Source organism: Callospermophilus lateralis, chromosome 8, assembly GCF_048772815.1.
Source record: "Callospermophilus lateralis isolate mCalLat2 chromosome 8, mCalLat2.hap1, whole genome shotgun sequence".
Taxonomy (NCBI): domain Eukaryota; kingdom Metazoa; phylum Chordata; class Mammalia; order Rodentia; family Sciuridae; genus Callospermophilus; species Callospermophilus lateralis.
This window is the reverse complement of record NC_135312.1, coordinates 4,983,572-5,000,966: the sequence shown is the minus strand read 5'-3', so window position 1 is coordinate 5,000,966 and position 17,395 is coordinate 4,983,572. Positions and strand designations below refer to the sequence as shown.

At 55.5% G+C, this 17,395-nt stretch overlaps 1 protein-coding gene across 1 annotated transcript in view; it reads right to left on the bottom strand.

Moving 5' to 3' along the window:
- Crmp1 (collapsin response mediator protein 1) overlaps positions 1 to 4,576 on the bottom strand; it is a 63,003-nt gene extending 58,427 nt beyond the window's left edge. The window contains exon 1 of the mRNA XM_076865133.2: positions 4,196 to 4,576. Coding sequence (XP_076721248.2) covers positions 4,196 to 4,576 — 381 coding nt within the window. The remainder of the gene's footprint in view (positions 1 to 4,195) is intronic.
- Between the last annotated feature and the right edge of the window lie 12,819 nt (positions 4,577 to 17,395).

Here is a 17,395-nt window from a genome sequence, read left to right as displayed (position 1 = left end):
CCGCCGCTCCCGCTGCCAACACCGCCCGGCTCGGCGAGGAGGGCGGGAGGAGGAGGAGAGGCAGGGCGGGAGGAGGGGGCTGCAGACAGACAGCTCCTCCCGGCGGCGGGAGCCGAGCCCGATTCGCCCCTCTCGGCTCGAACCAGGAAGCGCTTCCCTTCCGATCCCCCTACTCCGCCCCCGCCCCCACCCGCCCAGCCCCGCCGACCCCCGCCCAGCACGCACGCCCTCGGCTGCGCCCCTGCCTCGCTCTCGCGAATGGGAGGGTCTGGTTTTCAAGGTTCTTTTTAAGGCAAGAAAGCGTCCTCAATGCACAGGCAGAGCCCGCGGGCAGCGCCACAGGTGTGTGGCACTGCATCTAGGGGTCTTGCCTGATCCTGTGTATAGGGAGGAAGCTGTAGGATAGGTGCCAGGACCCTCCCAAGCTCCAAGGAGCGTTTCTGGCCGCCAGGATCGCGCCCAATGACCGCCCTCCTCCGGCCACTCCTTCCGCAGCCTCTGTGAGTCCACCCTGAGCCACAGGCTAAATGGACGTAGCCCTTTTCCATCTCCAACTACAAGGCTCTACTAAAGCTATACCCTGTATATCCCCACCCCAGACAAAAGGCTACTCGTTTTCCCACCCCTTTCCAATGCATTCTGCCTAAAAGAACCTACCCTCCCCATTCCCATCCCTAAATCAGCTTTCCCTGAAGGCCCCTAAGGCCACCCAGATGTAGCCACAGAAGAGAGACAAGGCCACAATTCATGGCTGACCTGCTGAAGGACAACAGCAACAGCTCTCTCAACACATAGAGGCCTGGTTTGGGGGCCACGGGGTCACCCCCAGACAGTGAGTGCTTGAAAGGTTTGGCCATTGCACCAAGTTTTCCATAGCTTCTGGGGACAGGCTGGGGACAGGAGGAGAAATAGGATGCTCCTGCCTCTAGTTGAGTGTTCAGCAGCCCAGAGGCCCAGGATCCAGATGTTGCTCAGGGGGAGGTGGGCAGGAAGCTAGGACATAACTTGATGAACTTCATAATAAAGGAGAAAAGATGGAGGAGGAAACAAAAGGGAGACTCAGCAAGCCCTTCCTGCATTGGAAGGTTTGTGCCCCACACCACCAGGCAGGACAAAGCACCAACCTCATTTTCTCATTGCTCATTTTCTGCCTGCAAAACCCAAACAGGCCCTGGAAGACACATCTTCTCTACTTTCCAGTTGCCACCCAGAGATAGGTAGGCTAGGTTTGGTGAAGACTCCCAATTTGGGGGCTTTGGCTGGGTCCTGGAGTCTTGATCTCCACACCATTGAGGTCAATTCCCTAGTCCAGTTCCTGGGTCCACAGCAGGAGATCAGAGATTGGGCCTTAAAATGGGGGTGGGGCCCTAGGTTCACAGAGGAAAACAAAAGTATTCCAAGAACACAGCCCAAGATTTTCCCATTTCATAAATGGGAATTGAGGCTTAAGGATAAAGCTAGCAAAGGTCTCTAAGGTCAAGGGCATTAAAACATGGCGTAATCAAAATTGAACCCAGGCTGTTAACTGGAGTTTATCATTGTTGAGTTTGAGGAACTGTAGTTTTACTTTCTTATGCTACATTCAGAGTATTAGAGGCACTGAGTACCTATCATATCTGGATAAGTATTTCTTGTAGGAAGAAGCAAGTGAAAAAACTGGGTTTTAGTAACATTACAGAATACAAAATTATAAATAGGGTGAAATTCAACTCTACTAGGAAGGAAATCCACAGGAGGATATGAATCTCTAAATCTTAAATAATCTCATGTGCGATGGTAAAATTGAGGCTCCAGGGATACTCAGATGTGCCCCAGGTCCAGGTGCAACGCATTCGCTGCAGAGCTGGGTCTGAAAGCCAGGCTCCTGCACACCAGGTCTAGGTGTCCCTGCGCTGCTACTGCAGCCTGGGTCTGAGCTGGGTTCTAAATTCTCGCTAATGACTGCGGGTGGGGGCCGCCCCCCTTCCTCAGATTCCAGTGTTTCCTTTCTCAGTGCTAAGTCCTAGGTTCTGGCACCGGACATTCGGTAGGGTCAGTCTGGAGATCAGAGTAGGAAAGCTGCGGAGATGGGGACAGGACCACGTGCGAATCAGGGGGCGGAGCCCCTGCTCCAGGCTGGCCAAACAGACGCTGCTCCCAAGCAGACTTCGCGGGTACCAAGCGCCACAGCCACTCAGCCTCTAGCAGAGGCAAATGTTGCGCCTGCGCCACGGAAACCCCACCTCCCTCCCAGGAAAGCGCCGGTGGGCGGGGGAGGGGTCCCAGCACCGGCTGCAGAGCGCAGAAGCAACGAGGCCCGCCCCGGAACCCCGGCCTTCAGTAACCCAAGCCCGGCGGTCGCCGTTTCCGCAGAAATTAAAATGCGCCCCCTAGGGAGACAGGACTCCCTCCACTACTCAGACCCGACCCTCTAGTGCTTTTAGAGCCTTCTGTCCTGTTCCCAAAAACTAGGAGAAAGGGCAAAGGGGACTGGAGCGGAGAGAGGGGAGAAACTGGGAGAGGTGACGAGACCTGAGTCCCCAGTCGCCAGGGCGCGGCGGCCCCGCGGCCCGGGCAGAACCCAGGGTTTGCTGGCGTGGCGCCTGCGGACAGCTCCCGGCCGAGCACAAAGCGCCCTCGCCTCCCCGGCACTCCACCACTCCCTCCCTGCAGGGAGCTGAGAGAGTCGGCCACCCGCCTCTCCCAGAAGGAGGCGCCCAGGTTAAAGAGGGCCAAGTTCTCCGGCTAGTTCCCTCGCGCTGGCCCCGGCTTCCCCGTCTCCGGGTGGAGCTGGAGAGCCTGCATCCCAAGCAAGGCCGGCCCGCAGGAAAAGGGGCCGGCAGGGCAAGGATAAAGACGGGTGGGGAGGAGACGGGACTCCCTACGTCTCCCTCCCTCACCCACCCCCACACTCTCTCGCTCAGACCTTCGCCGCGGAGGCCCCGCATTCAGGACCGCGGAGAGCTCTCAAGCTAATGAATGGGCGGTCCCACAGGGATGCGGACCAGACGCCAGCCACAGGCCGGCCCCGCTCTAATTACTCCAGGAAGCCCCCCCAGATTGCCGTCCGGATCACTCTCTGCCTCCGAGTTCCCTTTATGCCTCCCATAGCGCTGGAAGGGGCAGGGTCAATTAAAATAATAATAAAACTCAACAAACACTTCACATATACACACTCACTATCTGTGGCATTGATTGATCTAATTCTCACGATAAACCTGTCACTCAAGCCAGCCTGGGAACTTCTGGAGGGTGGGGCCGGTTGCTGAGCTGGGAACCCAGCAGATTCAGGCACTGAGTTCTTCCTGGACCAAGCCGACAGCTGGGGGATCTTTCTTCTGATTTCCAGGCACTGGGTCTAAGCCTCATCCGTCCACCCATCCCAAGGGCTGTGCGGTCCACACACCCATCTTCCCCCAGTTCCCTGGCGGCTTCCCGCTTAGGGGAGAAGACCACAGTGCCCAAGCCCTGGCCTTCCTCCTCCCCGGTGCCCCCACCCCATTTTCAGAGGGACAATAACCTCCAAGCCAGGGAGGACACTGACTCCAGTTCAAAAGCCAGCTCTGTCCCCCTAACCTGCCCTGTGAGGGGGACACAGCGGCCTTGTGCTGCGGGACTCCCCGGTATCCCTTGAAGGCAGTGGCCGCTGCGGGAAGGATTTTCCAGTTCTAACTACCCGACGATCTTAGACCTTAACTAACCCTCACCCCAGAAACCAGGAGGGAAGCACTCGCGAAGGCCCTTTCCCGTTGAGGCCATGTGGCCAGGGCGATTCGTGTAACCTCCACGGGTGCAGGGGCACAGTAAGTGTTCCGCAATTACTGAGTGAGCAAATATATGGATGGAAGAACACGGAAGGGCAATTTCCTCCTCTGCACAGAACACGGACGAGGAGCTCTGGGTTAACTCATCCCAGAGGTTCCTTTGCGACTCAAGTGTCCACGCGGCTGCTTTACCTAACTTACTTCTCCTCTCAGAACCTCGCTTTTCCTTTCTGCAGAAGAGGAGCCTGGACGGCCCTCGGAGGTCCCTTAGGAGTCTCACGGACTATGCTGGCCAACCCGGGACGAGTCGCACAACCTCACTGAACCTCTGGTAGGATGAGGTGGGGGAGGGGCCGTTCCGTAGCTTTTCCAAGCCTGGTGGCAGCGGCCCCAGCCCAGGGTCCCCGAGGGCCCCGCCCCCCACGTCCGGTCCACGCGCTCCCCGAGGGTACCTGGCTATTGTCCCGGCCGAGTGGCAGGTCGCGGGGCGCAGGGCAACGAATGCTCAGGGCCGGCGGTCGCTCGTCGCGCTCGCCTGGTGAGCTGACGGCAGAGCCCGAGGGCTCGCTCACGTCGCTGGCCGTGTCCTCGCTGCCGCCCGGCCCCGGCAGGCCGACCGCGTCGGGCCGGCCAGCACTGCGCGGCGTGCGAGCCGAGCCGCGGCGGCCCACGCTGTACGCGTCGAAGTCGATGGTCTTGTTCTCGTAGGCGCCCTCCACGGCCGCGAACATGCCGCCGTACTTCTGGCGCGGGGTCTGCGCCGCGCTGCCCGGCCGCGCCAGGTACACGGGCAGGTCGTCCTCCGTGTTCCACGCGCGCCGCCGGTCCGCCATACCCGTCCAAGGCCGGCCGCCCGCCGCCCGCGGCCCTAGCCTCCTCGGTGCGCCTCGCTCCGCGCCTTGGTGCGGGCCCGCGGCTGCCCAGGCGCGACTGCAGCCCGGGGAGGGCGGGGCGCGCGGGGCGGGGCGCGCGGCGGGGCGGGGCCGGGGCGGGCCGGGGCGGGGCCTCCAGGCGGCTGCAGGCAACTCAACCACCAGCTACAAAGGACCAGGGGGCGGGGACGGCGGCTGGGGCGTGCAGGGATGGTGACGTGCAGGAGCCGCAGCACAGAGGGCGGGCGGCCGAACCGCAGTGCCCTCGACGCACCCCCACTCCCCGCCCCCAGGCGGAGCGCAGGGCGCGAGCGGAAGGAGGGGTGTAGAGCATGCACACACACACACACACACACACACACACACACACACTCTAGAGGCACACATAGGTTCTTACCCGCACACCAGACAATTACACCACATTACCCCAAACACGTGAGAGATGTACAACATGCTGGTACACACAAGTCAATTTTACGCACGCTCCGTCCCAGACACCCAGGCTCGTTCACGCACACCGTAGACAATTTTGCACACATATACACATATATGATTGGACACAATCCAAGCATTCTCTCTCTCTCTCTCTCTCTCTCTCTCTCTCTCTCCACACACACCACACACACACACACACACACACACACACAGAAATAATTCTTATTGTCAAATAACCCTATGTATCCGCTGCATAGTACTGAAATTAATTGCCCAGCCCGGGAGACACACGTTGGACACACCATTCATCCACTCAGCACTACTGTACTGATTGCCTGATAACACCTGGCACTGCCATGGGCTCTGGGGACAGGGCCAACAGAAGCCCCTGCCCACTGGGAGCTGGCCTTCTAAGGAGGATGTACCCTGCAGTGGTAAGGGCAGAGGAAGGTACTACAGGGCAAGCAGTACAGGCCAGTAGCTCACTCCTGCAGACAGAGGACAAAGACCTTCTCACACCTAAGCCAATGACTCAACGCTGGGACTGGATGCACACTCCAGTGACATAGTATGACAAAGAGATTTTCCACCAGTACCAAAGGCCAAGGCGACTCCACACGTGGCTCAGACTCCCGGCAGAACGCCCACACACATCCACACCAGAAATAAGTCGGAAGCTTAAATAGAAACACTCTAGAGAGGAACACACAAAGAAATAGATCACCACACACATGCACCTGCTGTCGCCCAGACAGTCAAACACCCCCATCCAGGAGCACCTCCCGCCGTTTATGGTACAGTCACCCTTGCTGTGCCTGGAACTTGCAGCCTGAGGTCCCTGGGTTCCTCTAACTTGGGCCATGGAGGGAATGGGGGTGTGGGGGGTACTCTGCTGGGTGTCCCCTGGCTTTTCTCGGGGGCCAGGCCATGTGTGCTTCCTCTAGGCAGGTTCCCTCATTTCTGCATGATTTTCAAGCCAGGGACCATGAGTAGTCCCAGCAGAGACCCAGCCGTCCCAGCTGCACTTCCTGAATGGAGAATCGACAGCTGCCCACCCTTTCACTGCAAGTCCAGACATGCAGAATTGAAGACAGAGTGGGGACGGCTGTGATGACAGCATCCCCTCCAGACGTCCTTGTTTCCTTCTGTGCTGGGAGCTGTCCTGTCAGCACCAAGCCAGAGGGGTTCAAGGGTTGTTTCTGTGACTGTTGAGACCTATGGCGACTTTGGATCCAGAGCCTCAGTTGACAACCCCCGCATTTACAGTTTCAACCCTAGAACAAGCCCATCTGGGCTGCAAGGGATACCTTTCACTGCCCATGTGTTAGGAGAGATGCAGGGAGAAGTGGATGCTGAGCCAGGCCTGGACACCAGACTCATCCACTATGTGAGTATTTAGCAAATGTTCTTTTTTTTTCCTTTTTAAACTTTTTTATTATTTATTTATGTATTTATTGGAGGTATTTAGGATCAAACTCAGGACCTTGGTGCATGCTAGGCAAGCGCTCTGCTGCTGAACTATATCCCCATCCCTACAAGTCTGTTTCTGTATTTGAGAGAGACTAATACTGGGAACACAGGTGAGTATCTAGAAAGCCCCTGCCTTCAAGAAGTGCATAATCCGTGGTTGAGAGAGTGCCAAGCACAAACAAGAACAGTGGTCCGCTGATCCATCATCTTATCCCCTACTCACCCACGTCCTGGATCCTCCCCGCTCTTGTCCTGATGCCCTGTTCAGATCTGTGCCGCAGATACTCTCCTCAAGGTCAAAGGACTCCACGCTGTATTGCAAGTGTTACCAAAAGTTGGTTGATAACCTCTCTGCCCTGTGAAATGTTATTCCCAGCACATCTCAGGCAAGGAAAATGCATGTTAAAGACCACATAGAAACTTATAGAGCTCCACAAATTCTCAGGGATGAAGTCCACAGAAATATCAAAGAATCCAGGAATCTGAGTTAGATGGGCCTTGTGAGTTCAGTCCTACTCACACCTGAGTCTACCCTCAACAGCTCTGGTGTCTTGGACTTTACCCATGGCAACAGGATTCCACTGTTTTTAAGAGAACTCCTTCTGTTGTGAGAAAGGGCTCAGTTTCAAGACCAGAGAGATATAAGCAGGGGGGTGGGCAAGAAAGCACAATAACAGTTCCCACTTTAGAGGGGTCTTCACATGCCAGGGGCAGGGGCAGGCGCTGCACCCAGGGCAATTCTCCTGTACCTCACAGCACCCTCTGAGTCTTACAGCCTCACTTTATAGATGAGTAAACTGAGGCTCAGAGAGATCCACAACTTGCCTCTGGTCAAGCGAGACTTCTGGGATTTGGACCCTGCAGTCACGCCCGAGTCTGTGTCCACTTTTTCCTCTCCCCAAGAAGCCTGCCAGGGAGGGGAGCATGGAGGTGCTGAGGTCAGAAGGGTCTGGATTTGGGGGTTAGACTCTTGGCCTCTGTGCCACCTTGGGCAACTAATCATCCAACACCTACATTTAGGGCCCCACTGCGTGTTGCAGGCTCTGTCACTCTCCATCAGGGCGACCCGCCCCTGCAGGGGGGCCTGGCTTCCTGGACTGCCCGCCCTATACAAGGGTTTTGCACACATCAGGTGTTTCACACTTCATGTTCTGCTTCACACACCATTGGCTCCTTCAGCTGCCTCCTGTGGCACACCATGCCACCTCCACCTTCAGGCTGGGACACGACAGGTGACAAACCTTAAACCCATCGCTCAGGAAGGGACCCAGTTGGGACTCCAACTCTGGTGTGTCGGACTCCTTTGCACAGCCTCTCCTGATCCCAAAGCCAGGAACCCAAGCATGGCGGGGAGAGGGGGCAGAGCCAGGGCGGCAGCTAGGAAATGCACTCCCCAGCCTGCTGTGAGACCAAGGGAAGCCGTGTCTGACAGAGATCCCTAGAGGAAGCACCACCCACCCAGTGACAGCTGTGGCCGCCCCATCCTGTCCAGCTGGGGCTCCAGGGGTGAATGACACCATGCTATTTGAGGAGAGGCCAATCTGAGCTCATCCCCTCAGACCGCAGAGCCTTCCAGGGACCATGAGTAGTCCCAGCAGAGACAGGGACGTGTCAGGCAACAGCAGGAAGAGGACGAGAGGCCAGTTCAGCTCCATGGTGCACTTGGTGTAGGCATACAAAACACAAAAGAGGTCTTTAAAAAAAAAGCCTAAGTTGTAAAAAGAATATTTGCAGAAAACTAAGAAAAGAGAATGTATTTGTGACCAGCTATATACTGCTGTTAGTGAGTCTGCCAAGCAAGTCATGAATTACCATGTGCATTTTAGATGTAAGGAAAGAAGTTCAGAGAAGTTAAGCAAGCTGCCTAAGGTTGCATGGCGATGAGTGAGAGAAATCCAGGCAGCTTGATTCTAGAAGGTCTGCTTTTTATGTTGCTTTCAAATCAGTACGTCAGGGATTGTGGTCAGCTAAATAACAGCCCTCCAAGATGGCCACCTCATCCCGGTAACCCTGTGTATTAATTCACATGGCAAGTGGGAACGTTTTGTGTGCTTTAATAAGAACTCAGGGCGGGGAGATTATCCTGGATTATATGGATGGAGCTGAGGGAGAGACGGGCTCTGTTAACACGGGAGAGGGAGCAAGCAGAGCCGCATGAGAAGATGCTCCCGCAGAGGTTGGAGTTAGAGAGTCGAAGCTACGCTGCTGGCTCTGAGGATGGAGGAAGGGGCTGCCAGGCGGAGCTGGGAGGGCGAGGACGTGGGTGCCCCCTGGAGCCTCCCCAAGAAACAGGGCCCCACCAACCCCTGACTTAGCCTGATGAGACCCATTTCAGATTTGTGACCTCAACTGTAAGATGATGGGTGAGTGTTGCTTTTAGGCATTAGGTGGATAGATGGCATCTGTCAGGGCAGCAAGGAAATTAATGCAGGGACGTGACGGATCCTGCAGGGAATCCCCTCACGGTCTGTGCAAAGTGGATTCCCCTAGAGAGAAGATACTCCTTTCCCTGCCAAGACCAAGAGAGTCCTGGATCCGTTGCCTCTTTGTGTTGCGTCAGGGCTCCCAACACTGTGGGAACCATTCATCCATCAAACATTCAAAAGGAAAAAAAAAAAAAAAACTCTGTGAAAAGCATACATTTTAATGTACAAAATTACACAAAGTATACATTTAACTAACATAGAAAAATACATCTGGGTAACAAGGGAAAATCCTGGCCTGCTTCACACAAGAGGGAGCAATTGTTACAAATCTTGAAAACCTGGAAGGGAGAGATGAGCCCAAGTCCCAGGGTTCAGGAATTTGAGAAGCAGCTCCTGGTGGCTGGCTCAGTCACATCCCTGCTGGCAGGCATGACGGGGCACCCACTGGCCCAGCACCCAAGGAGGGTCCTGCTGAAGAGCATCCAAAAGGAAGGGGGTCTGCTCCTGGTGCTGGACCACCCGGGTGAGCAGCACATCCCACCGTGGGGGGCTTATCCCGTCATCGTCTAGGAGTCCTTGCACGTCCACGCAGCCACAAGGGGTGGACCTTCTGTGCATTTTGGATCCACTTTCCAAACCGATGTTGTGCTTCACAGATTTCCTGGGATGTCTGCCCAGGATTCAACTAGGAAAGAGTAAGGAGGCCTCTGCCAAAATGAACCCACAAATCTTACTCGCGATCTCTGCCAGTGATCCACTGGCTCTTCCCTGCCTGACCATCAAAAAGCAGGCAGTGAAAACCTGTGCTGTGGAAGAGATGGACGCGGTCCCCAGCTCAGGGTGGTGGTAGATGCTCCAGCATCCCTGAGAGGCATCTGCAGAGCTGCTGTCACGGGGAAGAGGCAGGGCTCCTGGTGTCCTCTAACATGCTCTGAGTGCATAAAAACCATGTGCTCCCCCCAGGATCCCACACCCCCCGGCCCTGTTCCTGAGAGAAGCTGGGGACACAGACACCACGCCCAAGCCCGCACGGCTGCTTGGCACATCCAGAGTTCAAACCCAGAGTACCTCCCCAGCCCCAGAGCTCACCCCTCCTCTGTTAGGGGCAGACTTTGTCCTTGTCCCCATGAGAAGTCTAGGTTAATAGCTGTCACATCACTGGACAGGCAGCATTCTCCCCATCACTTCAGTGTCCTGCTTACAAACACTGCGTCGTAGCACGTTCAAACACATTGACACAGAGTTGAAATGAAGTCTTTAGCTACTCTAACAATCTCAGTCATTTGTCTTTCCTTCCCTTTTTCTGCCATCAGATAGAGGTGCTATCTGTGCCTTATCACAGCCGTGGCCACGGTGTCAGTTCATGACTCTTCACGGCACGGACACCAGGCATGGAGCAGTCATGGGAAAGATCAAATGGGATAAAAGGAAATGCAATTCTCCACCCCAGCTCTGTGGGCTTATTGAAAGCAGTTTTAGGTCCTGCATGTGGATTCTCTTCCTCTAGAAATTCTCCTGACACAGGGAAGGGGACTAAATATATCAGCAAACCCCAGGGGTTTCCTTTCTCATTTTTCCTTAAGGCACCAGAGAATTTCAAAGAGTTTATTTCAAAACTAAGAAGGAATAAAGTTGGCCGCTGGTGCGCAGGCTGAATGGAGACCTCGTCCTGTTTGCTTATAACCATTGATGTAACCGCTCACCAAATCCAGGTCTGAAGAGGTTAGGGTGCGGCAGCTACCCCCAGGAGGCTCTCTTGGTGTCTCTATCACAACGTCAGCTGCAGTGTCTGGGCTTTATCTGGATTCCCAGATATTGTGCGGTGACCAGCCATCCAGAGCCCAGCACCAGAGCTGCCCTGTGGAGCCGAGTACCACCACGTGTCCTGAAATCCATTTCCATAGGGATTATCCCCAGCTTAAAAGGCCCTCCAAGGGCACAGTCACAAAGCCGACTCACGGCCAGGAATACTCCAAAGATGAGAAACTTCTCCCGCCAACTCTGAGAACACATTTTTTTCCCCAGCGAGGAGTAAAAATGAACAAGAGTCTAACACCAGAGAAACCCGCAGTGGCATCTCGGAATTTAATTAGCCAAGGGGATGGGAGGATTGCAAAGGACTGTGGGGCCATCGTCTGATGGTTCTGTCCCTGGTGTTAGTTAGACTCACCAGGGAGCTCTTGGAAGGTACCCTGCCCGGGGCCCAGGCGAGACATCTGAGGCAAGCAGCCTGGGTGAGGGCCTGGATCTTTAGAAAAGCTTACAGGCCAGGCCAGTGTGCAGGAGTCACGGAGAGTCTCCACTGCAGGTCTTCACATCCGACCAATGGCCTGGGGGACGAGTGGCAGAGCTCTCGAGACACCCCCCACCTCCTTGCCCCAGAACAGCACAATCTCAACTCAGAATAGAAAGTTGATGGTCTAAAAGATGTCAGAATTGTCTAGCACCCCATTCTCAGAAGTCGACTGAGTTCTCAAAAAGTTTCACTTTCCAGACCTGGAATCTCAGCCTGGAATCCACTGGGAGCTGTGAATTTCTTAAAAGAAACTCAGCGGCCGGAGGGAGAAAAGACCCCCTCAAGTTTCTAAAGTTCATTTGATAAATTGCTGAGTGAAACAAAAAAAAAAAAAAATGAACTATCCGTTGAGAGGATTTGGGCTCCCCACCCTCTTCAATGAAGGCTAACCAGACTCCGAAATGGTCTCGTCACAAAGTGATTCATGGAGTTCCATCCGCTTTCTGGAGATTTTCACAGGGAGGAACTAGACAGGGCAGGTCATGGAGGGTGAAGCCGAACCCCAGTCACAAAGTCTAGCCAAGAAGCAGGTGCGTTTCCAAGGTACGGTGGAGTTCAGGGCTTCCCCGGGGAGAAACATGCTCATGGATTCGACACCCAGGGAAAGAGTTCCTGGCACTAATACGTGTTGCCAGGCCACGCAGACTGTGACCTGCTACGAAATGAGTTGCATGGTGGCATTATGAACCTGAGGGGCCTGCATGGTGGCCCGGCTGGGAATCCTCTGTAAAGACTCTAAGTCAACCTGGAGGTGCCCCTGAACCCCACTGGCTTTGGTTTCCTCCCTGTAGAATGAGGAAAGGTGGACATGGATCCCGAAGTCTAAGGCCTTGCCAGCGCCCACAGAGGGTGCTTCTGGACCTGTTAGCTCAATGCCTGCTCTGCTGGCCTGCTGGGCAAGGGCAAGGGAGTGACCCCCCAAGCACATGGCCCAGTCAGTCCACAGAGCCATCTGCCCACGCTGCCTCGCTCCCGGCTGCCACCGCACCTTCAGCGTACCTATTTTAAGCACACAGCCTAGTGGTTCATGGGGAAGCGTTACCATGCCAACTGGCTGCCTGTTGCTAATCATGATCTATGAATGTGCAGTACAACCATCTGACAAGCAAGTCTTGTCTCCCTTTGCCTGGGGACTTTTTCCAAATTGTCCTAAGACAGATCATCACCATGCTCATAACGGCACACAGTAGGTGCCTAATAAGTTTGCACTGAATTAAGGACCTGAATAAAGTACCTGCACAGCACTTGGGTCTGACAGGCGCTTCTCTGCCCAGCGTGTCCACTGTTTCCACAGCACGTGCAGAAGCAGCTATTTCCCTACCCCCATTTGCCAGACGAGGAAACAGGGGAGGGGAAGTTAGTAAGTTGCAGAACTCAGATGGCAGCCTGGTCCCTCTGGTTTAAACCCTAATGGTCTTCTCCTCGGCCAGGTGGTATCTGTCCTCCGTGGAGCGGGTGGACAGTCACAAGCACCTATCCTGTATGTTTATGAGAGACAAAATTCTTTTCCATCTACCTTTCCATTTCATTCATTCAAAGAGGTGGGCTCTGCCAGGGTCCCCCATGTGCAGTGGCATGGACTACTCACCCCATGGGAGACTCCTGGAAAGGACAAAAGTAACAGTAACAGCGTGAGTGGGCAGAAAGACCAGTGGTGGGCGATGGCGGGCCTTAGGGGGAGCTTCCATCTGGGGCTGGTGAAGCAGCAGGCGGGGCCCAGAACAGAGGGTGCCCCTATCCCCAGCAACAAGCCCAAGGGTAAAGCCAGGCCCTGCACAAAGCCAGCTCAGGGGGCACTTACCAAGTGCTCAGCAACTGCTGACCTGTTGACCAATGGGAACTCCCACTGTAGTAGGGCGGGGACTTGGAGCGCTTTGCCCTCTCCTATGACTCCAGGGCCTACTGCCGCGCCTGACACCAGGGCTTGTTGGTTAAGTGATGGGATGAAACCTGTTAAGCGGCCAACCCTAACCCCAAGAACCTGTGGAGTGCGCTGGGGGCAGGGGGCACTAGAAGACAGATTTCTCTCATTTCTTTTTTTAACATTTGGAAAAACATGACATTCTTTTAACCTAGGTGGCAGATTTCTGCTTGGGAAAGGAAGAAAGGGACCCAGACTTTATTGAGCGAATACTAAGTGTGGGTACCTGACATTTCTCATTTCTTCTGGTGCTGGTGAGGAGAGTGACACGGCCCCACACTTACCAAGAGAGGACTTTGCAGATCAGAATGGGGGCTGGCCTGCTCAGGGTGGGTTTTGAAATCATGCTCACAATTCCTAAAGCCAGGTTGTTCCCACAATGCCATGTCTCTTGCCAGGAAGGGGATCTGGAGCCCTTAGACAGGCCCCACTTGTTAGAAAGGAGCAGCTGTGAAGCACCTGCTGGTGCCCACTCCCACACACTAGGTCACCTGACGTGACCTGTGCTCTTATTCATGCTCCCCGATGCCCAGCTTGGTCTCTCTCCCTCTCCCCGCCCCCTCCTTCTCTCCTCTGTGCCGGGGATCACACCCAGAGCCTCCTGGGTGTAGGTGCCCCCCAGCCAGCCCCGCCCCAGGCTCACAGTCAACCTGTGCCCGTCTTCCACCTTCAACCTGAGGCTGTAGAGGGGCTGCGTTCCTCTCCCACAGCAGGGACCAAGGCTCAGAACCATTAAGGGCTCTGCCCAGGTCGCTGGACAGGTGGCAGCAGAGCTGAGGGTCCAGCCCAGGCACTGCAATTCCGGTCCAGGACCACCCCTGGGGGATGCAGTTTCTGCACTGCCCACCTGCGGGACGGGACAGGGAGCTATTGACGGTGCTTCAGTTTGGGAAGTTTCTGATGTGGTGGGGGTGACAGGGGCACAATGAATGTGCTCAAGGCTCTTGAACCGGACTCAAGATGGCTCGTGAAGATGGTCTGTTAAGACGGTGAGTTTCCCGCTGTGCTCACTTCACCCTAACCAGCCCACCCAACCAACGGAAAGGCGAGGACCAAACAAAACAGGCTGTGTGCCTGCTGCTCTGAGAAGCGCAGGGTCTGTCACTCGCCCTCACTGACCACCGCCCCCAGTTCTGCTGCCACCCAAGACACCAGTGCTGACCCCAACCCCAGGCTGCCTCCTGCCATGCACTCCTGTCTCACAGCAGCAGCGGCCAGGAAATAAGTGGCTTGGGCCTCAACAGGCAGTGGCTTTTCTTTGCATCTTCCAGGTGGTACTTAGAGGTCACCTGTCCCCAGTCGCCACCCCCACTTCCCAGCTGTCCACGTAAGCTGGCCTCACAGTCATGAAGCTCACAGGGAAAGTCACCTGAGGGAGAGGGCAGCCTTGGTCAGAGCTCAACTCCCGGGCAGTGACGCCCTTGCTGGAACCGGGGTGCCATGCTTGGGGTCCTTTGGCATGTGGTGGGTATTTGGGGACAATAGGTGGATATAAGTTGCTTGAAGTGACATGTGTGTGGAAAGGGAAAGCTCGCTCTTCTTCCCAGAGCAGGGAGGCTGGTTTGGGGCCCTTCTTCCCAGAGCAGGGAGGCTGGTTTGGGGCCTCCCCACCAGCCAGTGCCTGCCGCGCAGTGGGAACCCAGCAACGTGCGCGTGACACCGGGAGGGCTGCAGCAGGCGTCAGAGCTACAAAGGGCCCAGGAGGCCATGGTCACACCCATTGTACAGATGAGGAAGTGAGGCCCATGGAGGCCAAGGGGCGGCCTGAAGTCACCAGCAAGTTAGAGACAGAGTTGGTGTCTGGCTCCCCACCAGCGCCCTTTCTCCTGGACCAGGGGTGCCTGGCCACTGGGGTCCAGTCTCCTTTGAGAATCTGTGGAGACCCAGAGCCTCTCCCTTGAAGTCTCTGCACAGGTCCTCAGCTCAGCTGAGCCTCTGCAGGAAACATCAGTGTCTATGTGAGGTCACTTTGAAACCATTCCAGTACAGGTCCCTTCACCTACCCTGGGAGGGACCACGTAGAGCCAAAGATGCACCAAGTCCCTAAAGCCACCGGGAGGAGATGGAGTCACCTTCCCAGACGTGAGCACATTTGGTCCTCAGGGCACAGCTGTCCAGTAGGCAGGGGGACCCTCACACAGATGATGAAGAGCTCTTTACAGGAAGGTAAGTGACCAGCTCCAGGTGACGCGGCTTAGAGTGGCAGAGCCACAGATCCTCGGGACTCCAGAACCCAGGCTCACGCCGACCCCTGGTGCTAACACAGCCTTCCTGTGTCACGCCTTTGGCTCCTGCTGGCACCATCAGGGTAGAGGTGTCCCCATCAGCGAGCTGAGCAGGCTTGGCTTGGAATGCCACTCTCTGGGAGGGATCGTGAATCCCTCGGTCACTTGGGAGAGACGTAAATATTCCTGGGATGATGTGATTGCCTCTGTGTCGTCTTCCTTCCTGCAACAAGGAAAGCAGGGAGATGAGTCCTCAGAGGGACCAAACCTACCGTGTGACTTCCACATGTGGCCATCCACCTGCACCAGCCTTGGGGTTGCTGGGGGCCGCCTCTGGCTCTGTGTGGTGGGCAGCCCTTACCTGATCTGCCTGCTGCTCTCTAGGAAAGGCTGTGTTTGGGATTCACAGGGGCGTCCTCTCTATCTGGGGTTCATGAACCCTGATGTAGTATGGACGTTCCAGGTGAGCAGACATTTGTGTACTGGGGGTAGACAGGGGCTCTAGCTTTTCTGAGCCTTTCAAAGAGGTCAGTGGCTATTAGAAGGTCAAGAGCAACTGAGCCAAAGGAAGAGAAACACTGGGGTTCTCATGGATGTGCTCCCTCCTCCCTCCCTGGAGTCCTGTCATATGCCAGGCTGGGTGCCTCTGCAGCTCCATGCGTCCCCTCCCGGGGTGTCAGTGCACCCAAGCATGGGAATCACAGGGTGTAGGCAGGTCTCTGCTGTGACCATGGAGAACAGAGTGAGATGGCCAGAGGTGCCAGGAAGGGACAGTGGAAGTGGGTGAGCAGGAAGAGGTCTCCAGGCCCCTGCACAGAGGCCCTGTGGGGAGGGAGGTCAGAAGAGGACAGGAGTGAGGGGCAGCAGGGCCGCGGGGAGATATGGGAGGATGTTGGGCGCGTCCCAGGGCAGTGCCAGGACCCAGTCGTGGCATCGGAAGGAGGAGAGGGAGGTAGGAAAGGAAGGTATTGGGGGTGGGGAGTGCCTAGAGACAGTGACCTCTGGGCAGCGTTGGGGACAAATAGGGGTTTCCTGAACAGAGAACACAGCTTGGGCAGAAGCCAAGAGGTGTGCAACGGTGCAGGCCAGGAGGGGCTCGGCAAGCGTGGTGGGCAGACAGGGATCTGGGAGTTGAGTTTGCCAAGAGGAGCCTGCATGGACAGTGCCCGATTCATAAGTGCATCTGGGCCAGGTGACGACTTACAGAGGTGGACCAGAGCGCAGCATCCCCTGTGGTTCCACAGGTGTCCCCCCGGCTGATTTCACCGAGGCAGGATTTATTGGGGTCTGCAGGGCTGGACAATGATGGCCATGTAGCTTGTGGCTGTGGTCACCATGAGGACATTGGTAAGGATGCCCACCAGACGTCACCCCGTGGGAACAAAGTTGCTCTCACTGCACGTTTATGTGTGCAGGTGTTTTGAGCCTGCTTTTCTAAATGTATTTATATCTGTCTGTCTGTGCACCACATCACATGCATTTTTGGCAGGGAATAAGCAAGACAAAAATAAACACAATTCAAATCCTCAAACCTTATAGGGCCACTGGCACCACACGTCAGCAGGCACACATGTCACTCAGGAGCTCTGTCAATGCTCAGATCCCTAGGCTCGATCCCAGCCTTCGGGGCTCTGTGTCCACGAGCAAACCTCAGAAGCCTGTGTTTCCAGGAGTGCCGTGCTCCTGCCTGTGCCTGGGGCTTTGCCTTCACGAAGCTCATGCACTAAGTACCTGCACCCGGGCATCGCTGCATTGAGTGATGCTGCAGTCTGAGGACAAAGCAGAAGAGTAAAGTCGCTGTCACAAGAGGCAGATAAGTGACACCAAACACAAACAATCATCATTCCCTGCCTATGTCCCACACACGGTTCATACCTAAGTTACCCAAATTCTTGCACTGACCAAGAAATCAATGCAACAACAGTTCCAGAATTAATGAATAGGGTCATCTCCATAATCCCAGTGGGACACTCAGAGGATAATTCCTGACAAAGTTATGCTCAGAAA